Genomic DNA, 27,631 nt, shown 5'->3' with positions numbered 1-27,631 from the left:
ATTTGAGCGCCTAAAATTCAGTAAAGTCGATAGTAAAGTTAAGGTGTTGTTTGGTGCTAAGAGTAATCCCTGATTATTTAAAAGGAAACCAAAGTTCAAAACTTTCAACCAAAGAAACTTCTTTGCTATGACAGGAAAAATAATAATTAAAAAGAGGCCAGCAAAGGTATAAAAAATATGTAAAAATATACATTTCTTTATTTCGTTTTTATATCTAGTTTTTTAAGGTAATAAAAATATTTAAAAATTTATTTAAAATAGCTGTCTTTTATTTACTTATATTTTTTATTTATCAGACGAGATCATTTCTTAGCTCAAATCTCAAACCCACACTATGAGTAGGTCACTCTAGCTGTTCGTATTTATTTTACGATGTTTAGTATTAATTGATGATGCATAAATAGATGTACGATAGCACCGAGGACTGTTTTTGGATAGCAGATATTTTAAAATATTAATAGAAAATATTCTTTAATATATTATTATTGTTAAGAGTATTCCCGCTTCGGCCGACCGAAGTCCAGCTGGCCATATTATCCCTTCAAAGTCCGAAGCGCTGAGGTAAGCTGTTGTTAATCAGTTTCTCGGCTCGGGGCCATTTGACTTGGAGTAAGCTTGGGAGCTTGCAGGGATCTGGCCACCTGGCCATCCGAATGGAGGTGGAAGTGAAGTCAAGTGCCATGGTTACCATGGTGAATGATGAAATATATATTTGCGGACTAACGTGTTCTTGTTCGCCGCTCCTCTGCCCTGCGGCTGCCGGCATCTAATTACAGCGCCAAAGGGACAAATCATACGCCTGGACTTTCGCAACTCGTTTAATATCGAGGACAAGGAGGAGTGCAAATTTGATTTTCTCGAAGTAAGTACAGGGCTAGCTGACAAATGCACAGAGACAACATTAGTTGGCCAGAAAAATAAATAAATAAATTGATAAATATTTTAATTTACATTTTCTAAAAGTCAAACCTAATATACTATTGCAAATTAACAGTTCAAAAATATTGTAATTTATTTTTTTGTATAATTTTTATTGAAAAACTTGCCAAAAATGTAAGTTAAAATATAAAAAGTAAAAGAGATTATTGGCAATTGTTTTTCAAATATTTAATATTGCCAATTAATAATTGAAATTTTAATAATTATTTTTTATTATGAAAAATCTGAAGTAATAATACTTATGAAGATTATAAGCAATTATTTTGGCGTTCCAGCAATTTAATATTGCTACTGAACGGAATTTATTTTTATATTATATGTTTTTAAATTTTAATTATAAACTTTTAATATACTATTGCCAAATAATAATTTAAAAATTTATTAAAGATTTTCGCAGATTGTAGGCACTTATTTTTACGTTCCAGAAATGTAGTAGGTACTTACATTTTAATTTACTTTATTTAGTATTTATTTATTTATATTCTGTCTGGAACTCGACTTTTTTTCTCTTTGTGCAACAAAAGCCGGCATAACCAACTTAAAAAGGGTCAGCGCATAAAAAAGACAAACTTTGTTGCATGCTGAGGCTGAGGCCAGGGCATAAAAAAAAGGAACGAAACAAAAACTTGCTTAGTTGCTCGGCTTTTCTCGGTCTCTTGGCCGGACTTGCAAAGTTTTCGATTTGTTTCCTTTACGACTTTTCCTTGTTACTTCGGCCTTTGCAGCCACTGCCACAGCCTTTCTTTTTGCACCGAAAAATGGCAAGTTTTAATTGAATGTTGTCTCTGCTGCAGCAAGTCGTAAGCCTGATTTGAATGCAGGCCCCTGGCCAAAGCGGTTTAGGCCAAGACAAACTGCCAACTGAAGCTTAGGGGCTTAGCCAAACTAACGATCGGAATCCCGAAACCCTTCTTGCAGATACGGGACGGCCAGTACGGCTTCTCCCAGCTGCTGGGCAAGTTCTGCGGCACCAACTTCCCGCCGGAGCTCACCTCCAAGGAGCGCTACCTGTGGCTGCACTTCCACTCCGACGAGACCATCGAGTACACCGGCTTCAGTGCGGTCTACGAGTACCTCGATAGGAACAGGGAGGCGGCCAGCACTGATCTCAACTGCACCATCGAGAAGGGCGGCTTCGAGGGGTTCATCAACTCGACAGACGTACCGGCGGAGATCCGGGAGCAGGTCATCCACAGCAAGATCGCCTTGGACTGCATCTGGCGCATCCAGGTGAAGGAGAACTGGAAGGTGAGAGTCGATTTCGTATTTTTAATATTAGAAAAAAAACACTACTTTCCAAAATCATTGCAATATTTTAGAAGCACTTTAAAAATTTGACCTAAATAGTTGGTTATAAATAATTTTCTAATGAACTTAACTAATTATTTTAATAATTTAAAATCTTCATTAATTACCGCTAATAATGAGCAATTCGACTTATATTATTCATTGCTTTTTCTAATTTTAAAAAATGCACTAAATGTTTTGATTTAGTATTATATGTATCCGAGCTATACATCGATGTAAAAACCTACTATTTACTTACATAAATATTTCATTAAATTACATTTTAAAAGTAATTAAGTAAAATAATTTTCCCTTATCATTCTCCTCTCTTTCCCCAGATATATCTCAAGTTTCTGGACTTTAAGCTGAGCAAGCCGAACGATTGCGACACCAACTTTCTTGATATATTCCCCGAACAGACGGTGATGCCGCGCAGGTGAGGACCTTCGATTCGCGGCTTAATCACATTTCGCGTCGAGCGTCCGGAGTGCCGGTGATAAAATTGCTATAGTCATTGCTGTTGAGAAGAGAAGGGCTGCGCGAGTGCAGTCGGTGGCGTATGCGTAATATCGGTGGCGTATACGCAATGCCGCAAACCAATTTCCGCATTGCCGAAAAAGCAGCGAGATCAAAGCCCCGGCCCGTCATGGGCCAAAGCAAATTTTCAATTTATTACCGGCCAAAAGTAAATTGTACGCGAGCGGAAGTGGCGTCGCCTTTGACTCGCACAACCAATCTCCTCGACCTGCGAGGAGTCCCTTTCCCTTTACCCCCCCGATGTAACGAGTATTTCGCCATCTCCTGGTTGACTGACTCAATGACGGACTGACTGAGTGACGAACTGAAGGACTACTCGCCACGGCATCTTCGACACGCATTGACATCCGCTTTTAACGCGCCAATACATTTCCACTTGTTGCCGCTGCTCGGGACAACACTCAAATTGATTGACTGGCGGCGGTCCTTGGAAAATGGCAAATGGAAAGCTGAAAGCTGAAAATTCCTTGCTTCCCCTCCTTTCATTCTTGGCCAATGATTTGATGCCTTTGTCGCTTTCATTTAAATTCATTTTTCATTTTTCGTTACAATTTAACGCACACGACGGGTGGCCAACTGCCTTTGCCTTCCACAACCAGATTTTGCGAGCATAAAATGCGTTGAAATATCGTAAAGAAAATACCCGGAGCCACAGAGACACAGAGAGACCGAAATGAACATAAATACAATATTCAGTGAACGTCATCATTTAAGCCATATTATAAATTATTTATTTATCGATTATGTGAGTGTGTGTTTGTGTGTACCATCGATGGCCAAATATTTAACGAATGGCAGATATATTGCCCCGGGAAAAAGGAGACGTACTCGTACACTCGTTGACTGCAAGTTAAGGCCTTCATTTGTGTGGCAAAATGCTTTGGCAACTGGTAACGGGATTTGCCACAATAGATTATATCAATCACTCGATAATTAATTACCCAGTCAACTGGCCGATGCATATATGATTTTAACAATTTACTTATCGTTGAATAATTTGCTGCTGCATATTTTCTATTTGTATTTATTTAGGCAAATGTTTAACTGTCTCAAGATTATTTGAATCGATTACGATGTCCCTTTGACGCGTTTAATGTAGTTACATTTTATGCCATTTTAATTCTCTAAAGAGCAAAAATATTTGAATGAACAATTATGTTGCTAGCATAAAGAGAGAAAATTTAATGAAATAAATTATTTTTTTTATGTTTTCATTAATACAATAGGTTCTAAATGTGAAAAACTTAAATCTGAACATTTATTAAAAAGCTATGAGAAAATAATGAATTTTCCGATAGATGGCGCCACTTTCAATCGTCTGCTTGCATTTCTCCATCTCTCTCACACTTATTCTTTTGAGTAACGGGTATTGGATAGTCGAGTCGGTCTCTCTTGTTTTAACTATTCGGTTTACAGTCTATTTAATCATCTTTTCCTTTTCAGGGTGAAGAACTTTTGTGGTTCGGCTGGCGAAAGTATTACGGCCGAGTCAAACATCCTGCACTTGCGCTTCTACGCAGATCAAATCGCGATTAACTCGACATTCGGCATTCTGTTCACGGCTTTCCGGGACAAGGGACCTGGTAAGTCCAATTCCTACTCCGGTTCTGATTCCGAAGTTCCAAGTTCCAAGGGCCCCTTTGATGGCGGTGGCAAATCCCTCGAATTGGCAACAAATGGCCGGGGCGCAAAGTACAAAGGCATGGCCAAAATCCTGGGGGCAATCCGGTGCTAAGCTGGCCCCAAATCCCGGCGAGCCATCCCCCTTTTTGGCTGCTCATTTGGCAGTTGGAGAATAGGAATTGAGAATGAGAAGTAGTCGCTTGTCTAACCAACTATCTCGCCACCAGGCCACCATATCCTCCATCTATCTGTCTCTCCGAATGTCTGAATGTCTGAAGGAAAGGCGGCCAGGAGGCGGAGGTCCTGCGTGATTGCCGCCAGTTGCCAGAGGCAAAAGGCTAAGCACTCTTTTGTCATTCAACGATTGTCCTTTGTCCCCGGGCCAGCATTGTTTACTTTTAGGCAGCCAGAGTAGTGGTGGTCCTGGCTCGCCCCCCGAATCTCCAGGACCTTCGACACCAGCTCCTTCTGCTTTCCCAGCATTTCCAGCTCCTTCAGCTTCAGCTTCATCTACTTGAACTGCCAGCATCGGCAATTATTGTTGTTGCTTGAGCGATTTATGTCGGAGATTACGTGCATTTGCTTTGTGGTCTCGCCCATCGTCGCCCTTCAATGACTGCACTGTGGAATGTCCATCAATTTAAAGCTTACAATTGATCGAAGCTTTAAGTCAAATTGAATTGACATTCAATTTAATGTCGAATTGAATTCGGTTCTCCATGGCCAGGAAATTCAATTGCGAGTGGAATAAAACTCTATGGGTGTTAAAACCGAACTCAAAGCTAATCGAAATAGTATACTAAAATTATTCTAAAAAAAAATAATTTTTTTTAACTCGAAATCGAACCTAAAATTTATATACAACTTCATTAAAATCAATTTAGTTTAATTTTAATTTTAGGTAAGATTTTACTTAACAAATGAATTAATTTAAAATCTCTATAATATTTTATCTTAAAAACTTAGTACCTATAAATCTTAAATATAATATAATAAAGTTAGTAATAAGTACATTAGAACCAATTTAATATAATTTATATTGTAGGCAAGATTTTACTTGACAAATGAATTAATTTAAAATATCTATGATATTTTATCTTAAAAACTTAGTACTTATAAATCATTAAATTATTTACTGACATGGTGTGGCAATATTCGGAAACTAACGTCAAATATTCAATCTCCAATCGTCCTGCCACGTCAATCAAAACCATATTGAATTGTCTGCTGAATGACCATCGAATGACAATATACATTTTATGCGCCCGTTTTACACTCTCATCTAGTGGAGAGCACTTTCAATTGAAGTCAATTGTCCATTCCACTGTGCGATTTGCGCTTTGATTGGCGTTTTAGCCATTTTGGCCGCTTCTCTCGTCCTCTCACTTTAACTGCCATTTTGTGCCAAATTTTTTACAACTTTCTCTAACTCCCAAACTGTCGCCCCTCTGCCCCTTTTTTAGCGGGAGCCTGCGCCGAGGACGAGTACGATTGCGAGGACGCGACCTGCATATCAAAGGATTTGAAATGTAATAACCTAGACAATTGTAAATTTCGATGGGACGAGGAGGACTGCAAGGTAAGTGACACGCCTCTACAGAGAGAAACCTAAAATCTGATCCGACTGAAAGCAATAAAATATTAATTCCCAAATTAAATAGGCAATACTTAAATATTTTAAAACTATGAGTTAAATTCGTTTGTACTTATTTAAAAAATATTTATATTTTGAATTAAGCTAAATATAATAAATTTAATAAAAAAAAATTCCATATAATATTTGTATTACATGTAAGGAACGCTATAGTCGAAAAATCCGACTATCAAATACCCGTTACTCAGCTGAAAAGGTGCGAGAGAGACGGAGATATACATGCGACTGCTTGAATTCCCTTACTTGCTCATAACTTTTTAATAAATGGTCCGATATAAACAATTTATTCTACATTTCGATAGGTTTTAGTGACCGAAATAAAATTTGCATTTCCACTTTTCCGAAATCTTTAAATATGTGGGCGCCAGACACATTTTAAGGTCGTTTAGTGCGATTGTGGGCGTGGCGCTCGGCTGAAACAAACTTGCGATGCGTAGGAAGCTCAAGAGCATGTGTGGCTAATCCCAACATTCTTGCTTTTGTAGTTTCCGAGATCTTATCCTTTTACTCTACAAGTAACGGGCATAGATATGAAAACGAAGAGATAATTAAGAATCTGGCACATACGGTATATTTTCTCTCAGTGCATCCGCACTCAAAAACACAAAACTGGGCCGTTTGTACGTGCATCTAATTATAGGCCAGCTCGTTCGCCCCGACTACACCCCATCCCCTGGCCTCGTGACCCCTTACCCCCTGCCAAAACCCCTTCGAACCCCCTGCCAAAACCCCTACCAAACCCCCTGCCAGCTCCATCACCCGGCTCATTATAAGTATGCTCGACACGCCGATGATGGCAACACCCAAAAACACTCACGTACACACGCTAGCGAAAACACACACACTCCTGCTCCGGCACAAACACAAACAAAGTTGGTCAAATAAGTTTTGTTTGGCAAAGTTTGAGGTTTGTGTTACAGGAAGGCCTTGTGTTTGTTGTATTTGTAGTTGTTGTTCCTGTTCTTTGCGGGGCTTGTTCGTTAGCCGTAAATAACAGTTATTTGCAGGGCATCCCCCAGAATCCCCCTTCAGCCCCCCAGAAGTTGAACACCAGCATCAGCGCATTAGATCATTAGATTTGATAAAGTCAGCGGGAACTTGAGCTCGCACCACCGACAAGCGACTTTATCACAGGGAATGATTCATGCAGCGCCATCTAAGCCACTTTCCCATTTTTTCACTTTCACTCAACAAAAGTGCGGTTGTAAATCCCTTGTAAAAATAGCTAAACATAAAAAAACAGCTGGGGGGAAATCCGCACTTGTGGCATCCTCGAATTACATGCATTACAAATTGTTTAGTTCTAATGACCTTAGCTAATGGAAGGGTTTTAAAATATTCAAAAGCTTTTATAAGCACATAATTTAATTTCAAGCTAAACAAAAAATCTAACAAAAATTGTCCTGCCCTTAAAATATTTGTATTGACTTTTAGACTCGGTTTTTTGCATATTAATTATTTTTTTCTGAACCATTTTTAATTTTTTTTATATTTAAAATTAAGATAGATATTATAATATTCAACAAAATTCAATTGAAATGTTTAAAATTCAATTTACTTACAAATTAACTTAAATTTACTTAATAATTCAAGCCCCACCGTTTCCAAAAGAGTATAAAGCATTTAAATGAAGCACACATAATTTTCAAAACCAGAAAACCAACCAAAAACACTCAATTTAAACCACGGCCCTTGAATAAACTTTTCCATTAACCATTGCAAAATACCGCTGGCCAAAAGCAAACACATTTATGGAAATTTTATTATTTAATTTCGTTTACAAAAGTCTACATTTAATTTTCGCACCACATTGGTCGATTGCATTTAGCATTTGGCCATACCATTCAATATCTTGCCCAATTAAAGCGAATTGATATTGGGTTTGGCCAAATGTTTCCATAATTATTCCTAATTTTATACATATACAGAGGGAGGCCATTTGCATTGACCAGGAATTTTTAGTTTAGTTTTTCGATACCCGATTGAACGGTTCCGGTTTATGGTTTCTAATTTGCTCAAACGATGTTAAATGAACGTGTGTAAAGGCGGGCTTCAATCAAATGCTCAATCGAGCGCATGCACAAGTTATGTTTATTTAATTGGCCGACATTAAAATCGGTCCAAAATATATGCTGTGTTCACTGGGCGCGTGTAATTTATGACGACATATTGGCCTTTGGAAGCCGGCTAATGATGGCCTAAAGACCTCATGAAATCCAAGAAAGATATAGAGAAAAATTAATAATAATCACCAAGAAAATAAAACAAATACAACATTTATTACAATTTTTGTTTAAATTAATTTTGTTTTTGTAATGTCCTTTTTTTAAATATAATTCCTCTTTCATAATAAAATTTCTATGCAAAAAAATAATTTTAAATGGTTAATTTACCGCTTAAACTATTTTAATAAATATTTTAAATAATTTATAATCACCAATAACAAATTTTAAAATAATAAAAAAGAAAAAAAATTCTTGGCCTTTTTGTTTGTTCCTCTTCCTTAACAAAATTTCTATGCAAAACTTTAAATAAACGCTTAAAACTATTTTAATAAATATATCGTATAATTCATAGTCACTAAGAAAATAATTAAATTGATAGGTCTATTAAAAATTAGAAAATGTTTTATCTTAATATCTTTTTTTTCCTAATAAAATTGCTATGCAAATAAAAAATTTGTAAAATATTTCAAATTGAAAGAATGAAAGCCGAATAAAATCACAGCTTCGTTTCTGTTTGTGGGCTAATTTACTTGCTGCAACGGCCAATGGTCATTAGTTGTCTAGCAATCGATGACGCACACGAACACTCAATTAAGTGGCGTAAGGAAAGCCGCACTTTGATTATTTTGATTCGAGCCTTGGCTTGGTAATTCGATAATGCAATTAAAATGGCAATTAATGTCTTTTTTGCAGGGCGACGCAAACGGCCAATCGGAGCATGTGGTCATCATCGTGACCGTGTTTGGCCTGATACTCGGCGGCATGGTCCTAACGTTCATCGTCAATTGCACACGCAAGATAATACGTGATCAGAAGATAATACGCGTAAGTATTGCCAACTTTTACGCCCCCATTCGTCTCCCCATGAAACTTTAGTCTGTGCTCGCGCGTGTCCCCCCATAAAATACTGAAACCACCCCCAGAAACCAAAAACCCCAGCCACCCAAAACCACCCAACACCCCGCCTGCCGCTCTCTCTCTCTCTTTCTACATATGAATATATATATATATATATCTCTCTGTCTCGCTCGTTGTGTGCTTGAACCACCCAGCATTTACCACTTAACCCCCCTAGAATAGTCTCCTAAATGTGGCCACCGCAGGACAGCAAGAATTTATTTCCACACACATATATCCACTCTTTTTGTTTTTGGTTCCATTAGATATGTTGCCAAAAAGTATTCAACTGCATTTCAAATGCACGCTAACACAGGAATTGCAACACAATTTGGAACAACCGGGCTCGAAATAATAGGCAGTAGTATTTGCATGTTTTTGGATAAAAGCAAACGAAAATTAAATTTTAATGTGGGTTCATTTTAGAGCTTGAAAAAAGATCGACAGTTGGGTATTTCTCGATGTTTAATAAGTGTTTTCCCTGAAAAACATCGAAATTATCGAATACATATTGTGAAAATATAGAACATATCGATAATTTTCAAACTCTACTTCATTTGCCACAGATTCGAAGAGATTTGTTTATATTATATTATTATTTTGTGTAAGTTAAACTTTAGGTAATTGCGGAAATTGCCGTTCTATTGTTTTGATCACAGCTGTGACCATAAATAAATGTGAAAATCAAATCTGCCTGTGACGCTTTGACGTTGCATTTTTTCGGGTCAGCGAAAAATTGTTGGAATCAACAATCATTTGCACTCCTTTAAAGAACCCATTCACAAAAGTGGGCTATAGAGCGATTGTTAATGATTTACCGGAACAGAACGGAGCAGTGTAAATTCGAGGGGCTTACACTCGACTTAACATGCGATGACCAGGCATGTGTATAATTATATATGGATATATGGTTATATGGAGAGTGCCTGCGTATATGACAAACTCGTTTTGCATATGTAAACATAATTTGCATTGACTGCGCTGACTGTTTGACAACTGAATCTGATTTGGCTTTGGCAGGCGAATGCGAATGGAAATGGCAGTGGTATTCGGGATTCAGGATTCGGGTTTCAGGAATGGGATGGTACCTCGAGCAGAAATCACCCGACATAATGACTCTGCAAGGGGCCTCGCGCTCCACGAATGACAATTGGCATAACTGACAATTAGGCGATGGATTAAACTAAGCCGCGTTTAGATTGCATTTTGGCCTTAATTAAAGGTGCGATCTGAATGGTGGGGCCAATGAAACAGCGAAACATCCACTTGACTCTGGAACTGAATTGAACTCAAAAGGTCAATGGGTCGTAAAAATAAATTAAATAAATTTAATAATAATCAAAATCAAGAGGATCGTCAGGTAGATATTAGACTATGGTTTGCCTAAGCCAATTAGAATAAATAGACCATTACAAAATAAGTAATACCTCAACGAAAAATTTTAAAATAATATTCATATAAAACATATTAACAGATAAACAATAAATTAAATTAATTTTAATTTTATAAATTTGGAAAGATTTAACAAATATTATTATTAAAATTAGTAATTTCATATCAACGAATAGTTAATAAATTAAATTAATTATGATTTAATACATTTAGAAACAGCTTGTGGTTCAGTTTAAAAAAGCTCATAAGCTTTGGATAGAATGTAAAAAGATATTTGTTTTTTTGTTCACCAAACCAATCTTAACATTTTCGACAAATCATGGCATGTTCGAATTTAGATTATTATCTAACGAATTTCCTAAAACCAGGCCAATGCATTACCACAGCAAATCATCGACGAAGTGACGCATGTCACTCAGCCTTCAACTGCCATTAATTATTAATGGTAATTGTTCTCGAGCTGCAGTCCCCCATCAAATCATATCTATCTGGGGCACTCAAACGGTTCGATTTGAATTTCGATTTTAATTAGCGAAAGTCAAAATGCGGCAACTTAAATCGATGGCCGCGCAAATGTGGCGAGTGCATTAAAGCCGACTTCGTTCAAAAGGAGGGCTTCGAACGACATTAGTAAAACAATAATACGCAGCGTGATAGGAATCTTGTCGCCTTGTCTCGATGCGGAAATGTGCGCGCGGGCGAGCACTTTTCTCACGCACTGTCGTCTGCTGCCTGGAATTTAATAGACATGCAGCGTCCCCTTACCCGGCGGCAAATTGAACGAACGGATCCCGGCAATTCTAATGTCGTCTGACACTTTGAAATGTAAAATAGACTTTGACTCTGAGCCTTGAGCCCCGAGCCGGAGCTCCACACCCAAACCAATCCAATCCGATTTGATTCGATGTAACCCTAGACGAGGATCCCACACAAACTGGAGGTGACTAATCAATACAAATGAAATTTGTCAGCTGAATGAACAAAGTACAGTGTTACTCGAGCCGTTTCGCTTCGCCTTTTCATTTATCTTGTTATTTTTCTAAACTTGGAGAAAAGCTCGATGGAAAAACCAGCAAATAGAAACTCACTTTACGAAAGATACTCTAGAAATTAGTTTTTTTAGGATTAGGATTTTATTAGATTATTTGTTTTAATATTGCAATAGTAAACTACTGTATCAAAATAAAATATAGAAATTATACTAAATTAACATAGTAAATTCTATCAAATACTAGAACATTTATAAAATACTACAAAATTCGAGAAAATACTAGAAAATGCCTAAAATGCATTAACTCCATTTGAAATATTGACATTGACATTCTCGAAATAATAATTAAGATAATTGAAGTCCAAGAATTGCAAGACATTATTTTATTAATAACTAAATACGTTGAATATTATTTCCTGTTTTAATGTTGAACCACATTCTATAAAATAATTATAATACCTATTTGTTTTTAGAATGCACATGTATCATGTTGCATCCTATTTTTTCCGAGTGTACGGGAACCCCCAAAAATACCAAACACACACAAAACCGAGTGCGCGAGTGGAGGGTCTGTTTAATCAAGCAGCAGACCGCGTCTATAAATATGTGGCCGCCGCACAAAAACACACAGAAACACACGGACTGACACGCAAACACACTTAATTAACTCGCTGGCGAGGGCGTCTGGGTCTCCAAACATTTCTTCTTGGCCGCTCCACTTGCCAGCAGTCGATTCCTCGATGATATTCAATTTGGCCAGTGCCTCTTTCTCCTCCTCCAAACCGAAGTCAATGTCAAATTGAAGCTCCATTGCGGCCATGACCCCCGGGGGAGATGGAGATAGAAAATAGCAGCAGAAATGAAGCGAACTGAAATGAAATGACTTTTGCCAGGACAACCGTGGACCCCTGACAACCGATGAGAGCTAGCTAGCTGCCTTCCGATATTCCCATATTCCAATATTCCGATATTGATACCGACAGCCCGGGAACTGGGAAACTTTATGCCTCGCAAACTCGGCCAGCCAATGAATAATTTAATTATCAAAAAAAAGAGGAAAAACAAATACCTCAGCTGCGATATGGTTTTGCGTAATTTAATTAGGACAGTCCAGGAATCAGGCATCAGGAGTCGGGCATTGAGCTTCCACTAGGTTAACTTTGGGGGGCCGAGTGAAAGCCCTCAACTCCTGAAACTCCCGCCGTTAATAGTCATAATTACTAGTGCGCGAATGTTTCACGGGTCAGTGTGAAAAAACAAACTTGATTTTTGCAAATTAAATTTAAATGCAGAAGGTGTGGATTATTCAATTAATTCAATTACCACCGGCTTTCACCACGTCCACGACAATTAAATGGAACGTTTTTAAACGGTTTTGCGTCATCATTGATCACTACACTGTGCTGCTTCACTGATTTATGGAATTTAAAGTTTAATAGCTTGCTTTGTTTCCGGGAAAAAATGAACGCATTTATTGCAATCCAAAACCAAAGCAGATCTATCTTTTTCGGGAGATCTTTCATTTGGGAATTTGATTGGAAAAATACTCCCTGGACTCAAACGATTTTCGAAAATATATTCGTTAGGGTGGGTCGATTTGGGACCCCAAAAATCGTATAGGGGGAACGTAATCTTTAAAGGATTCTAAGCCATATTGGCGAACATACTTATGGTCTAAAATGATGTTTGACCCCCCCCCAAACGCGAATGAAAAATACTGTTTTTTTGAGAAAAATATCATAGTAGTCAGCACATTTATAGTACTGAATATCAATTTCAAATTTTTATTTTAAATTTAATAATACATCTGAGCTGACTACTATGATATTTTCCTCAAAAAAAGCTGTATTTTTCATTCGCGTTTGGGGGGGGTCAAACATCATTTTAGACCATAAGTATGTTCGACAATATGGCTTAGAATCCTTTAAAGATTACGTTCCCCCTATACGATTCATCACTTTTTTCGGCCCCATACAAATCGACCCGCCCTAATATTCGTATTAGGCATCATTTGAATCTATCTTATTTTTACCAAACACCCAAGTTCCTGATTTTATAAAAAAAAAACAATATTTTGGCGAAACAATTAAAATAATATTAATAATAAAAACAGTTAGTATTTTTGATGTGGGAAAACAAAAGAAAAACTACTTAAAAACCAATTTTGATCAAAAATTAAGTTCTGTTGCACTTTTTGCTCTGCGCTGCCGAATTTATAACGGTGCGTATGCGTAATATGCCCACACCCTCTAAGTCGAAACGAGCTCTTTGGGCTTAGCTTGTTAGTTGTTGATTGTGGGGTTGGTTTTTGGTTTTGGGCTTTGGGCTTTTTGGCGGGCATAGATGCCCGTTGGTGCCAGGAAGACAAAGCAGTCATGTCCCGGCTAAATTGTAAAACAGCGTCGTGCGCTGACTTTGCACAATGCCCCCGGACCCCAGCTGATACCACATGCCATCCTGCCATCCTGCCATCCTGGCGTCCTGGCATTCCCATCCCAATCCCCCTACCCCATTCTGGGCAAATGGAACTACGAAACGGGAAAACAATGGGCCGAGGACACGGGATCCCCCTCATAACGGGAACCCAATTTGCAAGGCGTTCCTGCGGTTTCGATCAACACAAAAAGGCATGAAAGTTAAGCGGAAATTGACACGACCATTTTCAAGTTATTAGCGGTAGCTGGGGAAATTTCCAAAATCAATGGAAGCATTTCCTTCAGCTTGGGAAGCGGAGAAATATTTAGAGGGTCCACTCTTCTCGTTTATTCGTAATTATAAAGTGATTATTATTATACCCGTTACTCGTAGAGTAAAAGGGTATACTAGATTCGTGCAAAAGTATGTAACAGCTAGAAGGAAGCGTTTCCGACCCCATAAAGTATATATATTCTTGATCAGGGTCACTAGCCGAGTCGATCTAGCCATGTCCGTCTGTCCGTCTGTCCGTCTGTCTGTCCGTCTGTCTGTCTGTATGAACGCTGAGATCTCAGAAACTACAAAAGCTAGAAGGTTGAGATTTCCCACACATATTCTTTGGCTTCCTACGCAGCGCAAGTTTATTTTAGCCAAGCGCCACGCCCCCTCTAACGCCCACAATCGCCCACTAACGATTTTAAAATGGGTCCTGCGCCCACATCTTTAAAGATTTCCGAAAAGTATAAATGCAATTTTGTTGTGTATATTTATACCTATCGAAATGTAGAAGACATTTTTCAAATCGGACCATTCATTAAAAAGTTATACGCTTTATAAATTGTCAACATATATCTATCTCCCTCGCACTCCCTTTAGCTGAGTTACGATTATTAGTCGGGACACCAACCCGACACAGCGTTCGCACTCCCTTTAGCTGAGTGACGGGTATTAGGTAGTCGGGACAACAACCCGACTATAGCGTTCTCTCTTGTTTTTTATTTATATAGTGATCATTTCACTTCGCTTAAAAATTAAACAAAAAAATTGGGTCTTCAAAAAGTATGCAACAACAAATTTTTTCTGAAATCACCCCCCACAACCAAATCCAAAGCAATAACTGGGTATAATTATACTTTTCTAGCTTAAACCATGTTTAGTTATATCTAATGATGTGCTATTCACACTATTATTTTCACAAAAAAAAGGCATCTCGTTCCACTGTCGGCGACACCTGAGCCTTGGCAGATGCACGAGGGCCTCAATCTGATTATCGCCTGAAGTGCTAGATGATGGCTGATGGTTGATGGCGGGCGGCTGAAATGAGGGGGTGGGTGGTTTGGGGTCTTCACCTGCCACCCTTCCCCTTCCCTTCACTTCAAAGGATTTTCGGGGCGTGGGAAATTATGCCATCAATAAACGGCAAAGGCGAACGAGCGACTGAATGAATGGCAAATAGGTTGGGCTCTTTTTTTCTTGCCTCCATTTATGAAACTGCAGCGCATCACATAAATTTGCACAAAGCGCACATCAAATCAAATCGGATCGAATCGAATCGAACCGAATCAATTCAGCGTCAGCAGATTTGATAAAATCATTCGGAGCGGCGGAGATGGCGATGGCGATGGCCAGCACTTTAATATCCCATTCGGGGCCACCAAATGGCGTCCATATAGAAAACGATGGCAACATTCGCACATCTAATAAAACTTATTTCCATATTCTCCAGCTGAATCCTTTGCTCCCTGGCTTTTGGCCATGGCCTCCTGCCTTCCGCCCTCCGCCTTCCGCCGTCTCAGCTTTCTATTCTTTCTTGTTCGCAAAATTTTCTGTTGCCACTTAGATTTTAGCATGTAGATAAGCAGAAAAAGTATTTCCGCTCACTCGTGCACACTCGAAATCAGCGAAGAGGATGCAATTTCTTTTGCCCGCTCCCAGCTCCTTTGCCCTTTATTTTTATCCCTTTTTTCGGGGGTTTCGGGGGTTCGGGGTTTCTGGGTGCTGCCAACAGACGAGGGTCGCTCCTGCGGTAGAAGGTGAGGGTGATGATGACCTGATGAGGCTCATAATTCATCATAATAGGTGTCTTCTTCACTAGGGAAGCTGATAAAGGTGCCGAGATTTTTTGGGAATATAAATGCGAAATTACGAGGCTAATTTAAATGATTTAAGCCCGGCGCTTGAGTGGGGAAATTAGGCCATTTCATATATTTCTTCATTTCCGTTTAGTCGGGAATTATTTGTGATTATTATAAATTATTTTTTAAATCGGGTAATTTTTTCATATTTTAAACCTTTAACAAGATTGGAAGAGGTTTGTTGAAAGTAACTAGTGTTTATTTTTTAAATGCGTTTTTATTTTACCTATCCTATACTTTTTAAATCATTTTTTTTTATCTTTCTGTAATATTTGTAATTCTGTAATATTTTAGTTTTGGTTTTACTTTTTATTCAGTTGAAATGCTGAATAGCCCAATGGGGTCGATCTGATGAGCTGGCAATCTGATGATATTTCCACTCGGACTTGCAGCTTTAAATGTACTTATTATAACGACTCCACACGCTTTTTTCCAAACTCTTAGTTTTCGTGATAAATGTGCTAAGCTGCAATTTGCCAGAGATTCCCCGATGGGATTTTAGCGAAAACTCGGTGAAAATCTCATCACTGCAATTCATCCTGAAGCACACCTCGCACCGCATAAGTCCTTCCGCCCCCCTTGCGTCGCACCCCTGGCAGGCTAAGGCAGCTGGGGAGATGCATTCGTATCCTGCGCCCCCCCCCCCCCCCACCATCCTTGCATCCTTCGCAAGGCGCTTGCCATAACTGCATGCAATTTGGTAACAACCGCAATGCATATTTGCCCTGCCACACACACACACAATCGTCCTGCACCCATACACACACAGCGCGGAGTGCCTTGAGTGGCATTTTAGTGTTGCCATTTAAGCAATGGCAACGACTTGGGTGCCCCCACACTCGACGAAAAAATATTCTAATATATAATATTCTAAAAAAAAAGATGAAGAAAGCCTTTTGTTTATTTTTCTTTTATATTTTGTTTTTGATATATTTTATATTTTGTTATTATTGTTTATTTCCTATTTTATATATTATATTTCATTAGCATTATTTTCAACAAGGCAAAAATCATTTCAATTTGGTACACATGTTTAATAACTAAATTTATTAATATTAGGTATGTACATACCTATAAAATATGAAAGTTATTTCTTTCCAGTAAATTACTGTACAACTTATTTTGTCATCGACTTAAATTTAGGCAAATTGTTTCCTGTACATTTATTTTTACTTTTTTTTTTATATTTTCATTCTTTTCTTAGGGCATAGCATTTTTTCCAGTGCATGCTCGCTTGCTCCCGTGCAAGTTTGCCACTGTACCAAAGTGCAAGTGTGCTGGCCGGGAGTTCTCCACTTCTCCACTCCCCCAATTCTCCGCTTTTCGCTGATGCTGAGATGCTGGGCCAGCGATTGCATGGCGAAAGGCAAACGAAGCGAATCATTGTAGTGATATCCTGATATCCTTCCACTCGCGCTCCCACCTCAAGATAAACTGCATTGCAATGACAGCCAGCACATGCATATCCATAGTTTTTACGGCAATTGCGGCTGGTTCCGACCGAAATGGCGCAACTGCAGCCCCGGGGTATCCGGCCCACCCGATAATGGTATCTGCATTTCCGACTAGAAATATAGGGATGTAAAAGTAAAGTAATCCCAAACTTATTCTACAATTTATTGTAACTAAAATCGCTAATAATTGGAGAAAACTAATTTAATTTATTTATTAAAAAAGTCACTATATATTTACATATATTTCATATATGAGTGATTCTTTGTGAAACGTATCGAGATTTTCTTCATGGTCTCAAAACGATATCTAATTTTTATGACACTATCACACCATTTAAAAAGGATTTTTAAAAAAGTTTCAAAAAAAATCCATTTGACAGAAGCGAAGATATGGCGTTGCTATTTTTTTGTTTAATTCATTTATAATTTTAAATTACGCGGGATAAAAAATAAATAAATATACTCAAAAATTATTATTTTTGCCAAGCTTTCAGATGAAAATAACAACCTTAATGGTTCCAATGCAAAATACGGTCCAAACTTAAAAAAAAATTTTTCATTCGCGGTTTTCTGCAAATCGGCATTTTTAATCTTTATAAAAAAATAGTATAATGTTCTATACATAATTCTTGTTGGCTCCTAAAAGTTTCGTCATGGGACCTCCATTACTTTCTGCATAATTTAATAAAACATTAAAAAACAAAGCAGTCTTTCGTTGTTATACATTAAATTATATTAGACGAACAGTTTCGTTCTTCATGAATTCCGGGAGAACGACCGTTCCCATTTAGGTAAAACCAATAGGAAAAATGCAGTTTTGTATAACAAATAAATATCTACCAATTTCAACGTGGGACAATAACTTCTTGCTAGTTATGTAGTTCTAAGGAAGAACAACACCTAAGCAACACCTTACATCCAAGCTAAGACCATTCCACGTTCTCAAAAGCACCATCATATTGCTCCAACACCTAATAGCAAACTCTTTTAAAAAGATAGTCATTCGCTGAAGACATTTAAATTTTCCCAATACACAAATCATTGTAAGGAGGCTTAAAACAACAGTGGAGCGCCGCCACAGGGGGAATCAAGGAGCGACATGAACCGAACGAGGTGCGTTATTTACCAGGAGCCTGGAATGGTCTTAGCTTGGATGTAATGTGTTGCTATATATTCGAGTGTTCTTCTTTAGAACTAAATAATTAGCAAGAAGTTACTGTCCCACGTTGAAATTGGTAGGGATTTATTTGTTATACAAAACTGCATTTTTCCTATTGGTTTTACCTAAATGGGAACGGTCGTTCTCCCGGAATTCATGAAGAACGAAACTGTTCGTCTAATATAATTTAATGTATAACAACGAAAGACTGCTTTGTTTTTTAATGTTTTATTAAATTATGCAGAAAGTAATGGAGGTCCCATGACGAAACTTTTAGGAGCCAACAAGAATTATGTATAGAACATTATACTATTTTTTTATAAAGATTAAAAATGCCGATTTGCAGAAAACCGCGAATGAAAAATTTTTTTTTAAGTTTGGACCGTATTTTGCATTGGAACCATTAAGGTTGTTATTTTCATCTGAAAGCTTGCAAAAATAATAATTTTTGAGTATTTTTATTTATTTTTTATCCCGCGTAATTTAAAATTATAAATGAATTAAACAAAAAAATAGCAACGCCATATCTTGGCTTCTGTCAAATGAATTTTTTTTTAAACTTTTTTTAAAATCCTTTTTAAATGGTGTGATAGTATCATAAAAATTAGATATCGTTTTGAGACCATGAAGAAAATCTCGATACGTTTCACAAAGAATCACTCATATTTACAGTTATTTTAAATTTCTTATTTTAGTTTTAAAGGGTAACAAATAGTCGCCGCACTAAACCCTCTTCGCAACTGCCCTTTTCTATTATTTTAAGCTCCGTTGAGAATGCGTTTTAGCTAAATTTGATGGCACTTCTCATTGTTTCCAAGTGCAACTGTCGCTGCCCGAAATGAGATTGTTGCTGCCGTCGAGCTGTTGTGTGTTTCATATTTCATAAAAATTAAGTAATACGCGAAAGAGACGGGGCAATCGAGGGGGAGACGCAGAGGGAGAGGGAAGACCGAGGCCAGAGGAGTCCGCCAAGTGTCGGCCAGTTGAAGAGGCCCCCAAGAGCGTGGCCTGGCAGTCGTAATGGAAAAACTGCCATTTCCGCCAGTCGCAGCTCATGCGTGATGCCAGGAGATCGTTGGGAGGGGTGGAAAGTCCGGGGGGGAAGAGCCGGAAAACTGAGGGGACTTGGCCTGGCTTATCTGCCCCTCAGCTGGGGGCTAAAGTCTAAAGCAGAGCCTGCCAGGATCCGACGGCTCCTAGGCTGGAGTAGAGGAACGGGACCTTTAGCAGAACCAGAATCAGAATCAGAAACAGAACCAGAACCAAACCAGTAGCTGTAGTAGCTGGGGAAGCTGAAGCCGAAGCTCTGAGGCCGTGTCATGCATTGGGGAAATGCAATATTTTATTCGAAACTGAAGCGAATTCTCACCAGTCCGCACACACTGGCGCACAGATAGATTCCCGGTCGGAGTGACGAGTGGAGTACACTCGAAGAATAAACAAGTGGAGCTACATATTCGAAGCATGCCCGATTGAAGGGGTCCATTCATAATCTTTGCCGCTCTCAAAGGCCACAGATTCAGATTCATTTGCAACTGTTAATTACACAAGCCTACATTAGAAATAATGTGATTTAAATCTGGAAACTATAAAGTCTTAATTTCGAGGAAATTTGATGCTTTTTAATTTATATTATTATTAATTTATATATATACAAGTCGAACAAAATTATTATAAATATGCTTCCAAAAAACATCAATGTTCAAAAATATCGAGATATTTATATTTTGTAACCTAAAAGCCAAAAGCTAATTTTTAAACACATTTTTTAAGCATAATTGTAACTTATTGTAATAATTACAAATTTAATCCTTTTAAATTATTCAAAAATAGAAGGTTATCCCCAAGCATCGAGTTTTAATTTCCGGCTATTTATTCTGGACATACAAAATTATTTAACTTAACCTAGTTTTTTACAGTTCTTTAGTTTCCAAGTATTATACTTTCAACTTCCACCACAGCTTTTTTAATTTGTTTACATTTTTACTGCATTTTCTAATGGTGCAAAGGTTCTATTCCCTTTGCTAATTGAGTCCTTAGACCTCGCTGCGATTTTCTTCGAGTGCACTTGGGGTCGCGGCCATTGGCTTTAAGCAGCAAGTAATAACCAACTTATGTTGCTAACCGTATTTCTTTCGCTGCCATCAATTTTCCTTAGCCTCCTTCGCCTCCTTGGCTGCTTTCGCTGGACACTGGCTGCATTGGCGAAATGAAATGAAATGAAATAAATCAAGCTGAAATGCAATTCGCAGAAGAAACACTCAGAAGCCGGCCAGAGTCATAAAATAATGCCAAGGAGTTGAAGTTGCAGTTGCAACGGTTTGCGACGGGAAATCCCCATTCCGATTCGCCAGACAAGATGGGGCTAAGTGAAAAGCGTTGGGCTTAATGCGAAATGAAATGCCTTTGCCGGGGCTTAACACGTGGGCGGTGGGCGTGGCACTTAATGATGCACGTCTCGGTGGCAGCCAGTCAATCGATCGATCTGTGAGTCAATCAGGCATTCAATCAGCCACTCACTCAGCCGGCAAACCGCAAAATTTTTGGAAGGGACATATGTGATTGATTTACCCCCCTTTCTCATATCCCATATCTCTTATATCTCCAGTGACGGATCCAGGATTTGGTTGAAGGTGGAGATTTCAGAAAAAAAATTGGTTGCATACTTTTTGAATACTTTTAACATTTATCTTTAACTAGAGCTTTAAAAAATATCGACAGTTTGCTATTTATCGATATTTAATTTGAATTATTCTTTCAAAACATCGATATTATCAAATAAATGTTGTCAAAATATCGAAAATATCGATAATTTTTAAGCTTAACTTTAACCCCCATGTCGCCCCGTGGATCCGCCCATGCATATCTCACATGCCCAATCCATTTTGCGGTTTAAGCTGAGCGACTAAAGCAGACTCCAATTAAGCTGGAAAATCATAATTAAACGCCAGTAGAAAAAATCGAAGAAAGGAAAAAATGCTTTATTTTCAGTTCCAGTTTTCAAAATTTCCAGGAAAGCAATTGAAGATGCTCGTCACGCTTTATGGGTCGGCAATCAAATTTCGGGGCGAAATTTATTTCCATTTCCTCGCTGCGCATGCAGCATTTGCATACTGGCAACGATTGTCAATAATCATAAAATATGATTTGGCCATTAAAAGCAATCGAACGGAGCGAAAGGAGCGAACTGGAAGGAGAGGGGAGGAGAGGGGAATATTTCACAAATTTCACAAATGGTTGCCAATCAAACAATGCGAGCTGCTAACATCAAATGCAGATTTTCGCCGGCGGTTCGAGATGCCGACAGGATGTGGCCAGGATGCTCGCAGGAAGTCAATAGAACCCATATATCTACCATCTACATTCTCTATATCTATATCTATATCGCTGGTTGGCTCCTGATTAGAGGCAACTTGTTCGAAGTTAATTTTCCAAATTGCCCTCGAGCAGACGGCGCGCAAAAGGTGAACACTCCTCCAAAAACCAAACCCAAACCCAAACCCAGACCCAGACCCAAAAATTCCAATTAAACAAATGCCAAACTTTTGGTGCCCACTCCATTTCGTATGTCTCTCTCTCGTCAGATTTTTCGGGGCCTGCCAAAAAGGCAGGAGTCAGCGGAGCGCAAAGCCAAAAACTTTCATGTGTGTGCGTTTGGTTGGTTGGCAAACAAAAATTGGCAAATATATATTCCATATTCCGCAAACATTTTATTAAATAACCAGGCAATATATATGGGCAATGCTATTACAGCCAAAGCGATTCAACTGGAAATTCGCAGTTACGCAATTGTTTTGGCCAATTAAAGTGCGTCCAAGACAAACGAACTCGTTTAATTTAACCCCCTAATTGGCACAAAGCGTTGGGCATTAAACACAAATCGGCAAACAAACAAACGCAACCGGAACTTTATCGCAAAGAAATAAAGTAACTAAACTGAAACTGAAACTGAAATTCATGGACGGACAATCCACGTTGACCGCAGGATTGAAATCTGCCCTGCGGTTTGATTATATATTTCATAAGCCAACTGCCCTCGTAGAAATCACTTCTGGCACAGTTTCGTGTGAAGCAAACCACTAATCAAATACGATACTTTGCGAGTTTCGGGGGATGTGGAGAAGGTTACGGAGACAATCGAATTTATGGGTCAGGGTGATGGGGTGCAGACCCCCCGGAGCTTTAAATACCCTTTCACACTTTCGGTTTCACAGCTTAAAAATTCGGCTTATTTTTATTACATTTTCAAGGCAAATTATAATACTATATTATATTTATGGGGGATAAGACCCCTCCACTCGGGTGAAAAATAAAAGAAGAAAATGCAACAAAGAAATTGTTCTGAAATCCCTCTACAATCAAATTCTGGATCCGCCACTGAATATTTTATATTTATTAAAAACAAATGGTTTAACGTGCGTTATAAGGAAAACTATTTATAATATTTAGAAGAAAATTATTATTCATAACTAACTAAAATAATAACTTAATTCTAATGATTCTTTGTCTTAATTTGATTTTTTTCAAAGAACACTTTTTCCAAGAACTAGTTGATTTGCCAAGTCACTCGATGATTTAATGAGTCTTAAATGCTTTTCTCTAAACTTGGAGAATGGCCGGGAGAACGTATAAAACTCGACCACAAAGGGCAGGCAGTGGGACTGACCAAAGTAATTTAGCTGTAGGCCGCAAACGGAAGGCCGGAAAATGGAGGGAAAAGGGAAAAGAACAAGGCCAAAAGCAGACAGAATCAGAGCCAGACAAACTCACTTGATGGCCGTCATCAGCAGGCCCAGAAGGCCCGACTTGTCACGTCTTTGTGGCCCCATCTCCTTCTATTTCTCCTTCTCTTTCGCTTCCTTATACATATACTGGCACTCCCTCTCAGTCGCCGCCCCTGTGTGTTTAATGACAGGACAGCTGCAATCTGCTGCAATGATATCTATTAATTATGGCACAAACTCCAGCAAATTGAGTTTTATTTCCACCGAAGTGGATATTCATTTGCATATCACTCATACGCCAAGTGCGCAGTGCCAGGCCACAAATTGGCCGAGCTGCCGAGCTGCAAGTGGCAAATCGTTGACAATACAATCCAAATGGAATAAACTATTCCTATTGCAATTCCTTTTCCCCACTCAACAGTCTCCACTCTCCACTTCGGATTGAGTTCTCGCACCGGCTTAGCCAACGGGGCTTTGTGTCCACTCGGTCTTGGTTACCAGGAGATCCAGTGAGAGACATGATTAAATTATCGTTGACTTTTGTTGCACCAGCTTCCCCAGTTGCCCAGTTGCCCAGTTCCCCAGCATCGAATCGAAGACAAACGGGGTGGGAATCAGGAGGTAAATATGGGGTAGTATAGTTCTTGGCATGGGGTTGGCAACCCTCCACTCCCCTCGGCCAAATCAGATTAGTTGCCGGGATTCGGATTCGGCTTCAGATTCGCATTCGCATTCGCATTCGTCGGGGGTTGGGACTTATTGTGTGCATATTGCAAATATACTTTTCTGCTGGGGCGATTGCCTTGGCTACCATTTACTCAGAGCCATATTGCAATTTTGGTATTAGAAAAAAAAATATGAGAACGAAACGCAATTGCATGTATTTTTGTATTTTCCCATGGGTCTTATTGATGGGATTATGCAAGGGATAACTGTGATAAAAAGGACTTTGGTGATTGAATGGGCAAGCTATTTGAGCTATTTTTATATCAATTAGGATTATGTGATTTGTATTGTGTTGCCAAAGTTGATGATGTAAAATTAAAGAGTTTGTCTGCCAATCAAAACTGTAGAAAATTTGACTTTCCCCGAGGATTTTGGAAAACTCAAAGCGAAGACAGACCGACTGACAGTTCAGGATGTTGCATTTCTCGAAACATCAGTCACAGTCTCTGCCGAATTAATCAGCTTACATTAAAGAACCGATTTCTAACCTAAATTTACAGCCTTGCAACAAATTTCAGTGATTTTATGTGAATATATTTTGAAAATTGGAATAGAAAATGAGATTTGCTCATTTGACTTCTTTTCATTTGGATATTTGGATGTTGTGAGTATGCTTATTTAGTAGCCAGAGTTGCCATCATCATGCATGTAGCAAACGTCGCACACCCTCCTCTATCTATCTATCTATCTCGCTCGCTCACAATCCCATTGCCACATTAGTAGAGTTGTCTCGCTCTAGAGTTGCCTCCTCTCACTCTTCACTCTTCTCTTGGTTAAATCGGTGATGTGAAAAGCTCACAATCTTTCTCTGTGTTTAAATCAACTTCTTTCTCTCTCTCCCTTTCTATTTCTCCCTCTCTCTCTCTCTATTCTATCTATATCTTTCGCTTTCTCTCTCTCTCTTCTGCCTGTCTTCTCTTTCTGTTTGTGCTTCATCCACAGGACGTGCCCGCGTTGAGTGACGGAATCTATCACATTGATTCCTTTATACTGGAGGCGCCCAAGAGCGCGATTTTCGTGGGATTACAGAATGATTTCATGTGCGATTTCTCCTACTCGTCGGACGGGCAATTGGCGCCCAACGTGGGGCACGAGGCCCGAGACGAGCAGGCAGTTGGCGACGACTGCGACTTTGACTCGCCCAAGCAGACGTGTGACTGTGATTTCGATATGGATGTGGATGCCGATGTGGAAATGGATGTCGACATGGACGGTGGCGATGGCGAGCAGATGGAAATGGAAATGGAGGAGTACGAAGAGGAGCAGGAGGAGGAGCAGGAGCAGCAGGCGGAGGATCAGGAGTACGATGACGGCATCGGTTTCAGCTGCGACAGCGACAGCGGTCTCACGCTGCCCGAAGAGGATGACGACGAGTTCGTTGTGGTCACCCGGCAGTGCCTGCCGAGCAACTCGAGTCACTCGTGCAGCAGCTCGATGCAGTGCAGCAGTGGATCGAGCGGCGGCACGGGGCCCATCAGCTCGTCCACCTCCATGGAGCTGGATATGGTCCTTACACCGCCGCCGCCTCCGGCACTGGCCAAGCCCAAGTCCGGCGGCCATCATGCCCTCAAGTTCCTGCACAAAATCATCTAGAAAAAATGAATAAATATTCGCTCACGTTCTGCGGTGGCCTTTGACCCTTGACCACCTGCTGCTGCAGGCGGATCTGCAGAATCATCTGCATGGACATCATTAAAATCAGGCTGGCAAAATTCGCAAAAAAAAGAAATCCGATAGCGATACCGAAACCATTCTCCCTGTGGCCCGACCTTCGTTTGCCCCCGTCGTTCGTGCTGAGTTCACCGCAACAAGCCGAAATCAGAATCAGAACAAATTCAAATCCGGGTCCCGGTCCTCAGGGGGGTGGGGGTTGTGCAGTCGGTCGACATTTTCCCCCTCATTAAGTTAAGCTGCTAATTGTATGGCGGGCGATATCATAGATATCCCATTTCCCCGCTCTTAGGTAGGCGAACATAGTTAACAGTATTATGGATATAACCTCATTAAAAGGCTTACAGTTTATAGAAATTATTATGCGAATCGAAAATCGACGTGCATCATCGAAAGGGAATGAAAAACGTAAGTCTTGGCGCCCAACGTGGGGCACAAGACCCGAGTTACGAGTTCTGGTCCCCGTTTCTTAACCCTAAGTAGCAATTGAAATTGAAATTGAAACTGTAATAGTTTAATGTTCCCATTGGACAATCTGATGGCTAAACGAATGGCTGCCAAATCTAATACCGCACAAAGGCAATATAAATACTTATACATGAAAAATAAATACCTATATATAACAAGATGAAATGTGTACCTTTAGATCGTTGGATTGTTAGCTTTTGAAACCAATTACCTTTTGGCATTGGTCATTGGGAAATCAACGAGAACGAGCGAAAGACACTCGCATTTCCTTAGCGATTTGCATTGGATTCTCCTCATTTTTCCATTATACTCAATTCAATTCAAAGTTCGAGCGAGGGAAATATTCTACAATAAGGAAAGTAATTGGCAAGCGATACGAAAAGGCAGGGAATGAAGAGTAAAGTGAGGGAAAGGTGCACGCAATGTTTGCCTTGTATTCCATTATGAATGCAATTTGAGGTGGTTTCAGGTGGTTTCAGCTGGGCTGGTGGCCATCGAGATTTGTGGATGCAGTGCCTGCAGTTCGTCCTTCATTATTCTGTATTTACGTATTAACGCTTCCTTTTATGCAGGCCATCAAGTGCTTCACCCAGCAGGATTTATCCACCCCTGACCTTCCCCCTTCCATTTCCCCCCGTTTTCCCCCTCCTTTTTCCCTCACACTTTTATACAATCGAAGTATTAATGACTGCAAAAGAGAGAGAGAGGGAGCGAGGGCGAGAGAGATGGGGCATCAGGTGGCTGGTGGCTTAATTGCTCAGCCACGCCCCCTTTGCCAGCCCTTTCTCATAATCCACAGTGCAGTGGGCTTTAAGGATATTATATTACAATATTACGCCGCTCTGCAGACTGCAGACTGCAGAATCGGGCTTAAATCGACTCCCCACCACCTCCCTTCCTTACCAAATTAATTGAAAATATTTATTGTTATGCTTATTACATTGGTCTCACCCCTCTCACTCTTACTTTCTCCCTCTCTCTCTCTCTCTCTCTGTTGCAATGGAACCCCTGCAGGAGCACATCCGAGAGTCCAAGGAGAGCAAGCTGGACGAGATGGGCCGCAACTCCAAGGGTCGTTCGCGCGAGAACATCTCCAGGTGAGTCTTCTTAATCCTGAGTACCGAATCCTGATTTTGGTTCCATCTTAAATCTTAAATCGCTTAGAATGCAAGTAGGCAGCACACTTAATTGACGACACCCCATCGCATTACGTATACGCAGTGTGTGCTTGTGCACTAATGATGCACTCAGCACGAACTCAGCACGACGACCGATTGTCGAATAATCAAACAGCTGTGCAGCCATTGTCGGCCGACAGTCTTGGAATTAATGAG

The 27,631-nt window shown here is 39.5% G+C and overlaps 1 protein-coding gene across 2 annotated transcripts in view; it reads left to right on the top strand.

Moving 5' to 3' along the window:
* Positions 1-27,631, top strand: part of Neto (Neuropilin and tolloid-like) — a 94,469-nt gene that overhangs the window by 63,131 nt on the left and 3,707 nt on the right. The window contains exons 5-12 of one of the 2 annotated variants that reach the window (XM_017155312.3): positions 777-862; positions 1,858-2,187; positions 2,565-2,662; positions 4,207-4,346; positions 5,850-5,965; positions 8,959-9,090; positions 27,312-27,394; positions 27,462-27,498. In XM_017155312.3, coding sequence (XP_017010801.2) covers positions 777-862; positions 1,858-2,187; positions 2,565-2,662; positions 4,207-4,346; positions 5,850-5,965; positions 8,959-9,090; positions 27,312-27,394; positions 27,462-27,489 — 1,013 coding nt within the window. In that variant the 3' untranslated portion in view covers positions 27,490-27,498. Of the gene's footprint in view, positions 1-776; positions 863-1,857; positions 2,188-2,564; positions 2,663-4,206; positions 4,347-5,849; positions 5,966-8,958; positions 9,091-27,311; positions 27,395-27,461; positions 27,499-27,631 lie in introns of those variants that run through there. The other variant, XM_017155311.3, reaches the window with a different exon arrangement.

The sequence above is a fragment of the Drosophila takahashii genome, chromosome X (assembly GCF_030179915.1).
Source record: "Drosophila takahashii strain IR98-3 E-12201 chromosome X, DtakHiC1v2, whole genome shotgun sequence".
NCBI classification, from domain to species: domain Eukaryota; kingdom Metazoa; phylum Arthropoda; class Insecta; order Diptera; family Drosophilidae; genus Drosophila; species Drosophila takahashii.
The sequence above is the reverse complement of the archived record's forward strand: the minus strand, read 5'-3'. Positions and strand labels throughout refer to the sequence as shown.